The sequence below is a fragment of the Coloeus monedula genome (assembly GCF_965178545.1).
Source record: "Coloeus monedula genome assembly, chromosome: 15".
NCBI lineage: Eukaryota > Metazoa > Chordata > Aves > Passeriformes > Corvidae > Coloeus > Coloeus monedula.
In genome coordinates, this window is record NC_138795.1 from 4,739,229 (window position 1) to 4,755,883 (window position 16,655).

General features: G+C 45.2%; 1 protein-coding gene across 4 annotated transcripts in view; it reads right to left on the minus strand.

Moving 5' to 3' along the window:
- Window positions 1-5,007: 5,007 nt before the first annotated feature.
- The window catches only part of CYFIP2 (cytoplasmic FMR1 interacting protein 2), a gene marked incomplete at both ends in the record, with an annotated part of 39,361 nt that continues 27,713 nt past the window's right edge, over window positions 5,008-16,655 (minus strand). For all 4 annotated transcript variants that reach the window (XM_082291726.1, XM_082291725.1, XM_082291727.1 and 1 more), the window contains 8 exons: window positions 5,008-5,175; window positions 5,738-5,885; window positions 6,375-6,613; window positions 10,537-10,631; window positions 11,146-11,218; window positions 14,281-14,411; window positions 15,072-15,162; window positions 16,014-16,157. In XM_082291726.1, coding sequence (XP_082147852.1) covers window positions 5,008-5,175; window positions 5,738-5,885; window positions 6,375-6,613; window positions 10,537-10,631; window positions 11,146-11,218; window positions 14,281-14,411; window positions 15,072-15,162; window positions 16,014-16,157 — 1,089 coding nt within the window. The remainder of the gene's footprint in view (window positions 5,176-5,737; window positions 5,886-6,374; window positions 6,614-10,536; window positions 10,632-11,145; window positions 11,219-14,280; window positions 14,412-15,071; window positions 15,163-16,013; window positions 16,158-16,655) is intronic.

The following is a 16,655-nucleotide window of genomic DNA, read 5'->3' on the forward strand; positions in this document are numbered from 1 at the left end:
GGTGTGGGAATTGGGGGGTCCATGACGCAGCAGCTAGAATTAGTTAAAAAAAAAAAAAAAAAAAGGAGGAAGAAAAAAAAAGGAGAAATCTAAATGGGAGAAAGGATAAACCCAAACAACCTGCCCAGTATCAGTGGCTGAGGCAGGAAGAAAGCCCTGCTCTCCTCTCTGCCATTCCCTGTAGCAGAACCATGTTGAAATCAGTAAACATTGGGCAACTTTCAGCCACCAGGCAAACAGTCCAGCACAGCAGGATGTCACCCCCAGAGCTGCAGCACAGCCTCAGAGCATGTTGGAAAGATCAAGAGAGCTGCCTGGTCATGGTGTAAAGTTCATTTCCAATTTTATGTAAAGAGTCATTGCATTTCTATTCCTCTTAAGCTAGGAAGCTGTTCCCATAAGGAAACCTTGGGAAGAAGCTATGAAAGGGAACACCAGTTACAGTGTTTGGTCTGGAGCTGATGAGCACAGGAATCCATCTCCCATAGATCCATGTCAGTTGTTTCTCCCTAATTCCTCAGCTCCCAGAAGATCTTTTCCCCTTGGTTCCCACTGCTCCTTCTGCAGCCAACAACCACTGCTGCTCCTTGGATGCTTTCAACACAAAACTAAGAACGGTTTCAAATGGAAATTTGGGAAAATAATAGCAAGGAGAATCTCCTGGAATAAAAAAGGCCCCTGTGGAGTTGACAAGGCTGCAGTAATGAGAGGAAATTAGTTCCTCAGTTTAGCTTTGGGTAAGAGCCTGTCAAAATCTATAAAAAATGATTATATGATTTTCAATTCCCTGACCCTCTTGCACTAAAACAAGTCTTAAAATGAAAAATTTGTTGTGTTAGAAAGTTTTTCCCAAAAATCATTAACTTTTTGCTTGGAAAATATGTCTGTTTTGGTGTTGGCCACAGAGCCTTTTTCTTTTTTTCCTTTGGTTTTTACAAAAGCTCGACATTTTAATCAACTTAGCTTTTTTTTGGTGCCAGGTACTATTGAAACCTCTCCCCAGGTAATAGTTACCACAGTGATGATGACACCACAAGGTAAATTCTGCTCATTTCATGAATGAGCCCAATTTTTATTTCTCTTCATCACAAAAGTCATCCCACATTTGTTGTATACACACTGTTGGTTGCTGTGTTACGGGACATATCACCAGGTATCAGATGCTTTACTCTTGCAGAAACACTTCTAATGGAGATGGAAGCTTCTGTTGGCTGCATTTTAGAACAACAGCAAAAAATAATAATACAAAACCAAAATATCATCTTCAGCTGCATAGCAAATATGGATCAAAAATTTAACACTGTATCAGATCACAAGCGTAAATATACCTCACCATAAATAAAATTCATTGTACAAAATAACTCAAGCAGCTTTTCATACAAATATGGTACATTTGACAACAGTTTTTGAGAATATTTTCTTGGTTTTTTACACCTTCAATTCTTTTCTCTTTCGTTCTCCAATATACATGAACCTACTGGACTGGAGTAATGCAGGAGGAAAAGGACTAATGTTGTTCAATGCTACTAAGTGCTGTCAGAGTTTAAACGGAAAACCACTGAAGTGCTGAATTTGAACTAGTTTGCTTCCCCTTTCCATTGTAGCATTGAAAGTCAAGTGCAGCATCATCCCAGAAAAGCATGTGCACTGCCAACAGCCACGTTTTATACCAGCAAAGCCGGAGGGAACATTAAAATAACCCAGTCTGACTTCATTCTGAACACAGGCCATCCTTTCTCCCCGCTGTAATTCCTGTATGGAGCCAACAACTTGTCTTTGGAGTACACATTCCAAGTGGTGGCTGGTGACTGCTGGGGAGTTTGCAGACTACTTCAGCATAAGCAGGAAAATACGGTAAAAAGCAAGTCCATTGTCAGTGGACCTGGGAGTATTCAGACAGGGGTCAACATTTCCCTAGGAAAAGAACGTCAGAAGTCTGCAGATCATAAAAGACTGAAAAATACAGACTGAAGCACATCTGCAAGGAAGACTCCCAAACTTGGCAGAAAGTCTGCAGGTGTGGGGAATATGCCTGACCCCCTGGCAATCTGTTACTATTTAGCCCTACTCTTACAAATGTGCTCCCTATTTCCATTAACAATTATGACATTTAAAAAAGCACGGGAGGAAAAAAAATCCATTTTTATGGAGTTGTTTAAAGACCTAAGCCTGGACCTTTCTCATACACAGACAAGGAGGGTGAGAAAACTGAAGCTAAGGAGTATCTGAATCCTTGAGATAATCAAGGACAGTAACATCAAATCTCAGAAATTCAGACTGTGATTATTACTAAGTGGCATCTCGTGTGACTTGAGCAGCAAGGCAGAAGATCTGCATACACTCTACAGTCAAAACAGTTTACATTTTGTTCATGCACTTTGACATTTTGCTCAAAACATTTAATCCCTTGGAATCTGGAGGGGTTTTACATTTTTGCTAGCAAATCTGAGGGCAACAAATAGATTTCAACTACCTGTTCTTTCAAGTACAGCCTGTGCAACAACTTTCCAGTGCAACTGTGTTTTGCAGGGTTTCAGGGAATTGTGGCAAAACTACAGGAAAAGAATGCAAAGAGATTTACAGGTTTAGGTGAAGTATCTCATGACTCATTCCAGGCCCAAACTGATGAAACCAGGGATTTAAATTCACCTTATTTATCCCATTTTGTCTAGGTAGCTGAGACTGGGCCATGTGGTAGAGTTCATCCTTTTGTAGCAACTTCTTGTTCATGCTGGTTTCCAAGAAGACTCCAGCATTCCATAGCTTGTCAGATGTACTAGGACATTTAATTTGTGCTGTGCCTAGAGGTGGCTCTGAAAGCCAGACAGGGACTTGTGCTAACTTTTCAGCAAGACTTTCATACCAAAATAACAAGCACTTGCTATTTAGGTCAGGGAAAATAGGATCTTGGTTGGATCTATCTTCCTCGCATCTTGTTTTCCACAAAAAATAAAGTGCTTGATTCTTCTCTTCCTTTTAAAAATAGATATCTTTAGATACCCTCACTCCAGTAGTGTAGAAGTGTTGGAACATGATGGAATACCAGAACTGACATCCTTAATGGAAGAGTAAATAGAGAGCAAGCCCCAGATGCTCTTCTTCTGCTCTTCCTCACAACACAGAGGAAAGAACTCGCTGTGTTGGGCTGGGTCCTTCCCTGCCACTCCAAGATTTCAGCCAGACTTCCTGAGATTTCATTTTACTTTCAGATTACTGTGCTGCACAATTTCCTCCCTGCAGCTGAAAATGTCTGTCTCAGTAATTAAAGGAAACTCAAGGTGTGAAAATGTCCAGCACTTGTCACATGTGGGGTATTTATTGATTATCAAGGGAATAGGTGATGAGAGCCTGGGAGCACAAATTCATGTCACCCATCAATATTTCCTCTTGCCAGCATTAGTTTGCTGGCTGTTGTTTCCTAAGACAAAAACACCAGCTGGACATTTCTACTAATAAATTACATGTTTCCTCTGAGAGAATAAATGCCCAGGCTCTGGCTTTTTAACATCTGTAACAGCATGCAATTTACAAGGCATGATGAAATGCATGAAACAAATAGGTATTATCACATCTGGATTCAGCAATTATCTGCTGTGGCCAGGCTAAAGCTGAGGAAACACTGCCAGTGGTGAGGCTGGCATCATTTTCTCTTGGAGCACGTGATTTGATCTCCTTTCACATCAAGCACAAGCTTTTGTATCACTCCAATGACAGTACTGAGGGGAAGCAGGTTAGACCAGGAGTTATGAAATCCTCCTTGAAGTTCCACCTGAATTTGTTCTCACTATCCAGGGATATTAGATTAGCTGAGTGGGAAAAGGAAACAGACTCCAGTGCTCTCTGAGCAGCTTTGAATTTGGAAAATTCTGGGTATTTTTTAAAGCTTTTCCTGTTTTTCACCTTTTCTAACCAACCACGTAATTTCTGACTGATGGGAAGTTTCCTAAGCCCTGCTGATAGTCACTATTCTCTGGAGAAAGGTATTTGGTCGCTGTGCCACCAGGAGTCTGTCTAAACCAAGGGAAAATCACATCCCAGAACACACAATGATTACATACCCTGGCTCTCATCCTTGGCTGAAGAACAAAGATCCCGTGTGTTCAAGGTAACTACACCTGCATCCTGTCAGCACCAGTGATTATTTCCACCCAAATTAGTATGTTTGAGAGCACATTCACATGAATGCAGCCTCTTCTGTAGTCCACAGGAAATCTGGTTTAGTCCATGAAGATGTATCTTCAGGGGAGAACCTCTGAATTAAAGTAAGTGGATGTCCCAATAGCATGGAAAAAGCCAGGCAGTTTTCTCTTTCCCCAGCTCTCTGAAGTGCTGAGGTGACTGCATCACTGCTGTTCTCAAGCCCACATGCCAAAGCTCCCCCTACAACTGCTGGAAAGGCCAAGGACACAGCAGGGAGCACAAAGCTCACCCCAGCCTGGGCCAGGCAGCCATCCACGACCAGCCTGGCAGGGCTCCTCTGCGCCCAGCACTCGGTCCTCAGGGCACTGCCATGGGTAACATCCTGCCTTCATCCCTTCTTCCCCTCAAAGAGTGGATCAGGAACTTGTCTTCAGCCCCTTCTGCTCTGTGGCTGGTGGCACATGTCACGGGGGTGTTGACTTGTCCCACTGCTTCTGCAGTGGGAGCGGGTTCCCGGCGCCGTGGGAGCATGGAACTCTCCCACCTGAGGCTGCAGTATGGCTTCAGAGTGATGTGTGGACTGGGTGAATCACAGGGAAAACCGGACCACTTCATGGAAGAAAAGCACATTTTGCCTGCCCACCCCCACCCCCCCTCAAGTCCGAAAGCTACGAGTAAAACCGATCACAGGGATGGTACAGAGGAACATGCACTCAAACGGGGCTGAGGGGAAGATGTGTCCTCGTGTGGAGAGGCAGACCCAGCCTCACTTCCTTGTCAGGCCTCACACCATCAAGTTTACCCCTCCCAGCTGGTTTGGGTTCAGTCCCTGCTCCCTTCCCAACCCATGCAGGGTCCGTGTCCACACTAGCAGGTGGTGGCCAGCGACTGGTGGATGGGGGGCTGGAAGCAGCGCACGTGCTCCACCGTGGAACTGTCTGTTTCCACCGACTTCATGTACTTGTTCAGGATGGCAAAAATCTCATTGTTCAGGATCTGATACTTCCTGATCCTGTCGGCCATCTTCTTCAAGGGCTGGAGAGATGGTGAGGGAGAGAAACAGTACATGAAAGGTCTTATGTCATCTGAGCAGCTAGGAAGCAGCAGAACCTGTGCCCTGCTGCTGGAAAGCTCTGCTAAGGCAAAGCAGCTCTAACACATGTTCCTGTTCCACTTAGCACCTTGCAGGGACCGGTGACTCGCTTCATTATTGGGTTTGATGACTCAAGACAGAGCATTAACAAGATCAGTGAGTGGTCCTAAGTTAACTGTTCCTAAGTCTAGGCTCCCAACTGCTTATTGATAAAGCCAACGAAACCACAGGATGGTTGCTGGAAATACCAGCTCCTCAGGTCCAGCTTCCCAACCCCAGGAAGAAGGGAAAAGCTTTGGGAGAAAAAAGATTTGATTTCCAAGGCAATTAAAACCTTGGCCTGTCTGCTGAGGCTGCAGATGGAAACCTTACAGCAAGGGCGTCCAGTAAGAATAAGATTAACACCAGGCTTTGTTGTAATTGATGAGTTTGGACAAAGCAGGATAGAAAACAGAAAGAAGTGTGCTGAGTTTGGGTCCTTTGGGACCCCACCCTTCAACTTACCACGTTTTTTATGATTTCATCCTTCCCATCCTGCCTCTGCACCTTCAGCAGGTGGTAGCAGAAGTCAAAGAGGTCAAAGCGCCGTTGCTGTCCAAGGAGAACAATGATAGAGCAACCTGCCCAGTTCAGACCATCTCCAAAGCACTGCCTGGAGGGAGGAACAGGGTGATGGGTGGGGAGACACGACAGGATACAGTTAGGCAAGAGAAGTACCATGACACCAGGAACTTTCTTTGGTGAATTCCTAGGGAAAATGGGTTCAGTCCTGCTCCTAGAAAGTGAGTGTACACCTAGAGAAAATGAACTCAGAAGATGTGCATAATTACACCCAGGCCAGGCTGTGCAGGGTGAATCACAGGGTAAGACAGATGAGGACCTACTGCTGGGTTGTTGGTCCATCTACCCATCTCCTGCCTGTCACCTTGGGCACGTCCCTTTACCTTGCTCTTTTCTCCAGCTGTTCCAATACAAAGCTGAACATCTTTTTGCATCCATGCACAACAAAGTCCTTTCACCAAACACCCACATTCCCCTCTACCTCCACAGTGGCTCTCACAGCAGCTGAGGACACTCTGGGGGCTGGCCAGCCCCGTCCACCCATGAGCTGCAGTGACAGGAGCTGTCTGGGGACACTCACTCTGCCGTGAACTCGTTGGTGCCCACGGGGATGCAGTACACGAACTGCATGGCGCTCCAGAGCCGGTGGAACTCCACGCACTCGTCCACGTGCATGACCCCGTTGGTGGGGGGCGGCCCACGCCAGATGGGGTCCTGCAGGTAGCTCCGGATCCGTGTCAGGATCACCTCGAACATGGAGAGCCCGCAGCACAGCCGCTCCTTGGTCAGCAGGTCCCCCTCCCGGGCGATGGCTATTTGCTGAGGAGAGGGACAACCAGAGGGACACAAGTGAGGATGTGACCCAGACCCGCTGGATTTAACGCTGCCTGGTCTCTCTCCGGCTCCTTCACCTCCAAGCTTACCTCTGATGGCTGCTCCCATGGCGCTTCCCACCAGAGAATACTCATCCCTCAAGCAGGAGACTTAATATTGTGCTCCACTGTATTTCACCGACCTCAGTATCTTTTGGAGTAACCATGTACATCAGAACACCAGAGCTGAAGGCAAAGCTCTGACCAGAAATACTGATCCTTAATTCTGCTAGCATGCTGTTTTGCTCTGTTAGTGCTACTCAGCATTTCATTTCCTGATTTTCATTTCATGATTCATTTCATGGGTTTTGTCTCATGATTTCTGCATATTATGAAGATAAAACAGGAGAGAACAGGGACATTTTGCTTCCCAGGACATTGCCAGCATCTCTTCAAAATGCAGATAGCCTATGGCTTTCTTGATTTCTTTTGTAGTTAGGGTTAAAAAGCTCTGAGGAAGATGAGAAGCACTGCTAACTTGACACTGGAAAACCTGTAGTTTATAAGAAAGCCAAATAATTTTTTCCCACATGTGGAAGCTTTACAGGTGTGGATAATTTCTGTGACACCTCCACTCAGATTTAGATATACCATTCTGGAATAGCTCCACTGGATGAAGTTATTTTGGTTTTTACACTAGAGGAAAACTAAAAGAGAATTAATTTCATTTCAGCCTTATTGCTCCCCAAGAGAAAAAAAAAAGGGGATTTATAATAAGCAAGTAGGGCCTTCCCCCAAGCTCACTGAGTGGTGCAAGTGTGGAGGTCTCTCACTGCCCTATCCTCTCAGCTGCCCCATTTCCTGCTGTTCCAGTAGCAGGACTGACTTCTCTTTGCAGTGCTGCCAAAAACAACTTGGGAAATGGGAGCTGAGTGCTGTCAGAGTTGTGCCCATGGCTGTGGGAGGCTCTGGCTCTTTGTGCTCACCTCAGCAGAGGAGCGGCTGCACAGGCAGAGCCTTTACCCCTCCCACCTCTCTGGAACAGCCACACAGAACAAGCATTACATTGACTGAGACCCTGCCTGTCCCAGAGGACTTCCTGGAGCTTTAAGCAGTTTTTAAGCATTTGCTCCATTTCCATATGTCCCTGCAATGCCTATAAAAATGTTATCCCAGTCAGTCACGATGGGGACTCAGAGCAGCTGGGACAAAGGGCAGGCACACGTCCTGGCCAGACATTAAGAACATGAATTATGCTCAGTTTAGCTGGGTCATCTTCATTCCACCCTGAAAAATGCATGAATGTGCCTGCATATCCCCGTCCCTGATTATCAATTTATGCTGGCAGTAACCTCAAGCATTTTTAGTTTGGCTGCTCTTGAAATTAGAAGCATTTCAATTCTTGCTTGTGTCACAGTTTCAAGGATGTTCTGGGGACCTCAGCTCAATTAGTGTTCAACTAATAGCAAATATCAAGGGAAAGCTGTAATGATGTGCAGAGGCCACACTGGCTCTGGGATCCCTCGATGTGTTAAAAGCAGGAATGGTATCTCTGGTTCCACGGCACACACTGCATGTGTTTGCTTGGCAAGTAAAGGTTTATTTTATCCAGCTTTTTAGCTAAAGGCTGTGTACTGTCCCTCTCCTCACCTGCTCCAAGCTCTTATGGGCACAGATCTGCACACACTGCTCTATCATGGCAAAATGAGGGCACAGCAGAAGCAGAGCCATTTCAAATATAAATTAGGTGTTAGCATTAGTGTTTGCTAAAATATAGTGAAAAAAGGGATACTTTTGAGAACAAACTTCTCCAGTGATCTTAGTACACTATTTCTGAAGAAATCTTAATTTAGAAGGGGATGCATCCGGCTTTCAGCGTAGGCTGTGCCACTCAGTTATGCACATTCACAGACAGAATTTGGTTCCAAAATTCATCACAGTAAGACCAGTCTTTGATACAGGACTACCATCCTAGGGTAGATATCTTAACATGGGCAAAGCAGCTGGGGAGCTGTTGGTCTTGTGGACAGAGCTGCCTCACAGTCTTGGGTCCCACTGATTTTTAAGATCAGGAGAGGAAGGATGCTCTCAAGGTGAATTGTCAAAGGATGCCACTGTGCTGGCTCAATTATTCCTTCTGTCTTCAGAAGCAAAGGCTCTGATTATTTCCAGTGAAGAAACCAGACTGACCAAGCACTTTTGAAAACCCCTTACTAAATACCTTTATGGTCAGCATTAAATGGGAGAGGATTCCTTTAATGAACCACTTTGACCCCCCTGGTTCTTTATGAATGATCCACCAAACAGCTGCTTCTGGATTTCCAATGCAAAGTAATTATTTACAACAATCATTGGCAGTTTTCCTGCCACTGCACAAATCCAGTTTTGATTTTCCAGATTTTGAACCTCTTGTACAGCCTGTTTACTGGTGAACTTGCCAGAACCCTACCCAAAAGCTGCAAAAACCAATAGATCCCCACTAACTCTGGCTCAGCCCCTTCACAGCATGGAATTCTGTAACATGCATGGGGCCACCTTTTGGGAGAGGCATCGAACTTCTGCTTAGATTCTGGACAATTGTTACAAGGCATTTATGCATTCTGCAGGAAAAAACCCTGTGTGGCCTGTGTCCAAAACTGCATTTCCAAAATGCATGTCCAAAACTGCATAAAAGGAGCAAGCTTAGAAGCTATGGAGGCACCTATAGAAAGCAATTCTTGTGTTCATTTACATTTGAGCTAAAAAAAAAAAAAAATCTGGTACCCAACTGTACCTGTGTGATGAATATGGGAACAGTTTACAGAAAAATAACTTTTTAGTGGGACATGGAATACCTTTTGTTTTCATCACCATTATAACTACAGCAGAGATAAGCAACGAGTGGACTCTAATAGCAGAATTCAATGATGATTTTGCATGGAAAGAAGGAGAGATAGAAAGACCAACACAAAGACACAAAAACACAGAGGTGAATTCTTTTTCTCGAGTGTCTCCTTTAAAAGGAAGTGTCTACAGAGTAAGACAAAGTCCTCAGTTATCCAGCCAATTTCTCTGTTTCAGATGATTTCCAATGATGCAAAGTTCAAAATGTCCTTGATCCATGAGAAAAAAATACAAGAAAAAATATCAACCACTTTCTGCCTGCCACAGTTCTGTCACCTCCTACACCAGCTGAGTGTTTGTTCCATTCCCTCATCAGTACATTACAGGAAAAGGGTGTTGATTCATTTGATACTTTGAAAGATTTTTATCCCATCAACCCCAACAAATGGGCACTTGAAGTTTGATTATTACTATCAATGGAGCTCAGATTTTGCCCATTACACTGATCAGTCTATGGAGATATTTTTAACAGTACTGAGTTTCTGCACAAGAGATTTTTCCCAAGCTGAGACCCACATCAAGAAGACACTTAAATGGAGCCGTAATTTTAAGCATGTGCTGAAGCTCTAAGCATGTGCTAAGAGGGAAACCATTCTCAGATGTATTCCTTGACAGGGATGAGCTTAAACGGACCACACTGCAGTCCTAAAATGGGATCCCCAAAAGTGATGGCAATTGATTGTTAGGACAGCCCTGCAAAGTTTCCCCTCAAGCCACTCCAGCAATTCTCCATCTTTTTAAAGTGGAGAAGAAGAGGTTTTTGGAGTTGTTCCGATTCAGAACTGGCTTCTAGCACACTTGCCTTACAGCTCCCTGCCAGCTCTCCTGACTGGAGGCAGCAACACATCTCTGGACCCACTCACAGATTTCCCTTCAGAGTGTTTGCTCGGGCAAGGATTCAGATTTGCTCGTCCAATTGATGTTTTGGGGGGAAAAAAATCAATCAATCAAAAGAAAAAAATAAGGATCACTTTTCCCAAGGCCAAACAGGCCACGTGGGGACTGCTACGAGTTTCCAACAGCCATCCCTTCCAATGCAATCCTTACCTGCGGAGTGCCCAGCCTCTCTATTAGGGGAACCAGGTGAAGTGGGGCATACTTGGCTTCGAGACGCTTCATGCGCACCTCCAAGCGTTCTCCTTCTGTCAAGCGAGCAGCAAACAGTGAAATGAGAGGAGGAAGTGGAGACCCGCAACTTTCCGCCGAGTTTGCTCAGAGCTGCCCCCCAGCAACCATCCAAGGAGACTGTGGGATCAGGGAGCCAAACCGACAGCAATGAGGGGCCAGTGATGCGGAGAAGGGAGGGATGGGCGAGTGCAGTCTCAGCAGCAGCTTTATCACACATGTCCAAAAGCATGTCCCTGTTACCGAGCACTCCTGGTGAGATGGACATTTCATGCTGTCATTCTCCAAAGAGGCTGTGAAATGGCTCCCAAACCTTAAGGGAACCCCCAAACTGACTGAGGTTTTAGGCCATAACTAGGCTACAGGAAATGCACCCTTGGCTTTTGTTTGCACCTGATGTTTGGCTGTATGCACTTATCTATTTGGAGGGGGAAGCAGGGTCAGAGCTAATCCTCAGCAGAGATGGGAGAGAAAACAGCCTCTGGGCAGAGACCTCTGAGTCTGCCCACTGCTTCCCTCTCAGCTTCTTACCTTTGATGTAGACCCTGGGCAAAATATTTTGGAAGGGAGCAGCATGCAGCAAATCACAAACTTCTTCCTGGGACTGAGGCAGGAAGAAAGAAAGATAAAGTAAGTTAAAAAATACCTATGGGGAGAGTGAATGGCTCAGGGGCCTGGGCAACACTACAACAGTTCATGCCTACAGCACCTATTCAGATCCAACCCAGCTCAGTAGTAACTCCAGTGGTTTGAACCTAAATGGTCTGAAACTGGGAGAAGTACTTCAACTTCAGTCAGGAAGTTTCCCTAACTTAAGTAAGTTACTTCCTGCCTGTACAAGGCCAGACCTTTATACTGATCTTCTGTCTTACTTACTAGCCCTGAAGGTAAAAGGAGATAAAGAATATGGAAGTTTCCATTTCATCTTACCCTGAATGAATTCCTGCAGCCTGTTCTTTAAGAGAGTGCCCAGGTGGAAATTACCCTTTGGCTTAGTTATTTTAGGAAGTGTATATGAAAAATATACTGACATGTGGCTCTTCTGCAAATAGGTACATCACAACTGGTCTGAAATTATTTGGTTGTTGGTGTGGTGTTCTCAGCCAGGGCTATCAGAATCCCAGTGGTGCAGGCACCAGGAAGAATAAAACAGAAGTCCAGAGAGGAATAACACCATGAGATGCCACCTGAGGGGATGCATGCCAATGCACTTGAGAAAAAAATAATCCCAAACACAGATGCACAAGGAGGAGAAACCTAGAAATAGGCAGGTGGAGACTGAGGAGCGATGGCTGACAGTACATTGTATACGAGTCTGCAATGGGAAACAGCAGCGAGGAAACCAAAGCTGTTCAACACAGAGGCATCGTGTCACGACAAGGCATCAGCCTGCTCCTATAAAAGCCTACTCCTAGGACATGCTTTCAGTTCTGAGCTCACTGGAGGGATGTAGACACACTCGAAAGCAGATCATGACAGCGCAGCAGAAGGTACCCGGGGGCCGGATGGAATGACTCGGCTGGGCCTGTTTGGGATGCAGGGGTGGACACCCCCCTTCCAGCCAGCAGGACAGTGGAGCATGGAGCTGCAGGAGGCTGCACTGGCGCATGGATGCTGGGATGAGAGCAAGTTTGTGGGAGTGCAGTTTGTGACACAGTGCTGGAGGGACAGGAACAGTCTGGGGCCCCTCCATGGGCACAGAGGTGCTGATGCTAACGGAGTGGGCCTGTCACCTTGGTCATTTCGTTTGCAAAACAGTGTTCATTCCTAGGTGAATGTTCTTCCATGGCTGTTTCCCTCTAATAAAGTATTTTCAGCCATTTGCAGCCCACGTTCACCTTGTATCTGTCCCAAAATTAGTCATGTTATTAACAGATCTCTTCCCCAAGGCCCGTTAACTGAGAGCACAAATTCTGCTTAGAAATTTCACCCCAAGCAACCCCTCATTCCTCAAACTTAAACAATAAAAAGGCGGTAAGGTGCAGCAGACTGAACATCTGCATCAGAGCCATTTTTGCCAGCAAATACCACCAGCCTTACATCACTCACACAGCTCTGAAGGTAATTGCAGTACAAAAGCAATTCCTCCTACTGCACAAGAGCTCCATTAGAGGGAAAATCTTATTCTGTGATGGCTCTGTGCATCTGACGTCCTCCAGCAAGTGGGAACCAGTGCCCACTGCATGCAAAATGGCTTTGTATTCTGAGTCTATTGCTGAGGGGAAAAACAGGGCATCAGAGAGGGAGAGACTTTGTAGGCAGATGTGGACTTTGACCGGTAGCTTTCCTTAAGGGATCTTTATTTTCTGCTATTCTAAAATGCCAGTACACTGCTGATGTACAGTTCCTGGGACTGAAGGAACATTTCTGCATTGAAATGATGTATTTCTCAAGAAACCACCATGTCCCTTGAGGGTCCCTTTAAAGATGTGACAGCAAAGGCAAATGCAGTACATCCAGCAGAAAACCCAACACTGAGAACAGCAGAGAGCAGTGAAAAAGCCACAAAAAGAAACAGAAACTGTCAGAATAGAGTTGGCAACTCTGGTCATTCTATAAATTTCTATAAAAGCCAAGCTGCTGGGTGATACACATCTCTTGTTTACTTCATCGTATGCAACCACTGCTCATTGGATGTGTTTGATACACTGTACCAAGAATTAAAAGTCTCTAGACTGGAGTTAAAATGCAAAGGCAAGGGCAGAAATATCCATTTTGAGGACATGCAGAGACTTTTACTTTTGTCTGTGCTCTGTGGCCAGACAAAACTTGGAATCTTTGAACTTTCTTATGGCTTTGCTCTGAACAAAACTTCTGGTTTTGCTTGGAAATCCTGTCTTATGCTAGGGAAGTAATTTCAAAATATTTCTGGAAACACTGAAACAACCCTGCCCAAACCATCATGACACAGTATGCACACTTAATGTACAATTGTGTTGTTGAGCACTCCTCAGTTGGCTCTGGGGCAAATTATGAGATAAATTCATTGCTAGCTGAATTTATGTGAAAAACTGGAAGCTAAGAAGATGAGTGGCACTCAGCCACAGCCTTTGTCCCACACCAGAAAGGGCATCACATGAGCTGAGAGCTGAGAGACTTGTGCACTTGTCAAACTCCTGTGCAGGGGGCAACACCAAGTTATTACTCCAGCCAGATTTTCAGTGAAGATGTCTTAGGACATTTATCATCAGCAGATTTCCTTCCTGTTGGGATTGCTTTATCCATTTCTCCATTACAATCAATCAGGTTGTTTCCATTGCACTGGCACCCCAAAAGAGCAGAGGGATCAAGTCTGTTTCTCACTGTACAGATATGTATATAAAGAAAGTATTGATGCCTGCCCCAGAGAGCTTACAATCTAGAAATTAACTCCAGTTGGTTTTATTTCTAAGCAGGACAAACAAGGGGCAGCTTTGGGTCCAAGAATGAAATCTGGATCTTCCAGTATTCAGATTCAGCCATCCCAGAGGCCTGACAAAGTGCCAACGCACACCATCCCCATGGACATGCCCAGAGACTCCAATAACACAGCCCCAGAGAGACCCTGAGAACATGAGAAGCTGGAAAGTAACATTTCCCAAACTCTTCTGCTGGAGAACCCACTTCCACTTCTACTCTTGAGCTGGAAATTTCAGGTACGATGTTGGTGTGGGGGTTTTGCCTTACCAAAGCCTGCTCGATAAGGAGGCAGAAGAGAATGGCATTGCCCACTTCTCTGAGGCTCTGGAACACGTCAGTCTTCAGCTCTGCATACTCAATGATGTCCTTCAGCTGATGGTGGAAAAACTCCAGGATTCCTTAAAAGAGAAGGAAGGACAGTCAGAAAGAGACTGGAATCACTTCCGATTACCTTGGATAAAAAGACAATCAGTGTCTGGTATTTCCTTAACCACAAACTGCAGCTGCTCAATGGGCTGTACACAGAGACTGGCATTGGGAAGAACTAACAGGCAGTGTCTTATCCTGCTTTCAGTAAGCCTTGGGAAACAGGGAGTAAGTCATATAAATTCCCTGGATTTTCTCATCAGAGGAGGAAAGAGGTTCCAGACTGTGATGGATGACTTAGTGCTGGCTCAGGAACAGCAGCCAGACTTTCTGACTGCAGCCATGCTGCAAAAAATCTCTTCACCAGCTAAGTAGAGCATTTAAAAAGTACCAGTGAACTCACAAAAGCTTACAGAATCCTGAAGACATAAGAGAGGCTATCAGAAGACAATCCCTTATCAGCCATCTATGTGTTCAAAAGGAAATTTCCAACAGGAGATTTCCTGGAGAGGTTTCCTATACATGTTCCAGTGTCAATAGCAAAGCAGATGGAAGTGTCCCAGCAAACCTGGCTGCAGCTGGCACTGGCAGGACAGGTGCCCAGCCTGGATTAACCATGAGTGTGGGCCTGAGTAAATGCTGCACCAACGCGTGGCTGAGCTCCTGCTCAAGGATCCATCTGCAGCACCCACCTGGAGAGCCATATTCATGTCTTGGCAAGCGGCAGATCTTGGGCATTACTTCAATCAGAGTCTTCACATACTGCAGGATGGTGCCTTGGAGCTGTTGGAGACACAGGGAGGTTAAACTGGAATGCCAGGTCTCCTGGCACTGGTTTTGAAAGAGGCTGGTTGTGGATGGGTCCACATCTGACAGCACAGGATGAAACTTCAGCTGGAGTCCGGGAAGAACTTGCTTAATTTGGATTTCACTCAAATATAAAATTCAGCCCAAGTGTATGGAGTCAGAGTGCTTTTACAGCTTCCTCCCAAAGAATAAGTCACAGCTGCATGGATTTTCGACTTCAATATACAGCTTGCTGTGTTTGCATTGTTTGCAGCTGAGATCCAAAACAAGGCTCACTCTTAGCTGCAGCTGGACTTGTGCTTCTAACCCAAAAAGCATTTCACCAGAGCTGCCAAAGCAGTCACTCCCTAGCACAGGAAATCTCCTTCCACCTGAGGAATGATCACTGGATACTCAGGAGTTTAATACAGAATTTACGTTCATGTAGAAGAAGTTTCTGCAGATCTGATATTTTGGACGTACATGGATTAGAGCAGAGCACATTGCTTAGTTTAAAGCCCCTGCTGCCATTTGGAGTTACACACCTGCACCCTGTAGATACATTATATGAGATAATGCACTAAATCCTATTTAATCAACCATAAAATCTTTGTCCTTGTGCTGAATGCTGTCTGATCCTGCTGGAAACACTCCATCATCCCACAGGAATCAGTGGGATTCCTCATCAGTGAAAATCAGCCCATGGCTCCAAGTGTTCCAGCGTGGATCAAGGCACACGAGGGTGCCCTGATGAGAACACCCCAATCCCAAAGCCCACATTGACTGCCCTGCCTGTACCTATCCAGGCTCTGGAGTTTCTCTATCACCAGGGTCAGGCTCAGAATTACCAGGCTCTTGACGATCTTCAGCAGCTCTTCCATGACCACGGCGATGCCTTGGTAGCCCAGGAGCCGACAGATGGTCTTGAAATGAGGAGGCCCCACGAAATTGCGGTAGGAGCTGTAGATGTGGCTGTAGGCAATGTTGAGGGGCTGGGAAATTGGAACAGTGACAGTCACACAGGGCCATCGACCAGACCTGCAATTCTCTTATCACCGTATTATGTTACATCACTTAAAAAAATTTTTGAGGAGGAGAAAAAATAATACCAATGGCAATTCCCACTTCTGCTTCTTGAGGAGAGGAGATTGCTTTTCTCCCTATGTAGTCAGATATATTCTAACTCTCAACACTGTCATGTCACAAGGTTTTATTATCCTCCTATGTAGCAACACCACTTTCATTTCCAAGTTAATTTACTCTCCCATATACTTCCAATCAAGTATTTCAGTTCAGTGGTCCTTTGCCTCTTCAAAACCAAATTGTTCTCTACTAAAATGAAAAGCTTTATATACATTTAAGCAGACAGATTTTTTTCCCCCTATGGGCACTTGCTTTAAATGAGGCTTATTAGGAAAAGCAGGAACTGCAGCAACTGAGTTTAAGGGCAGATGGAAAAGACACAGAAAAGATCCTTTTTGCATCCTGCA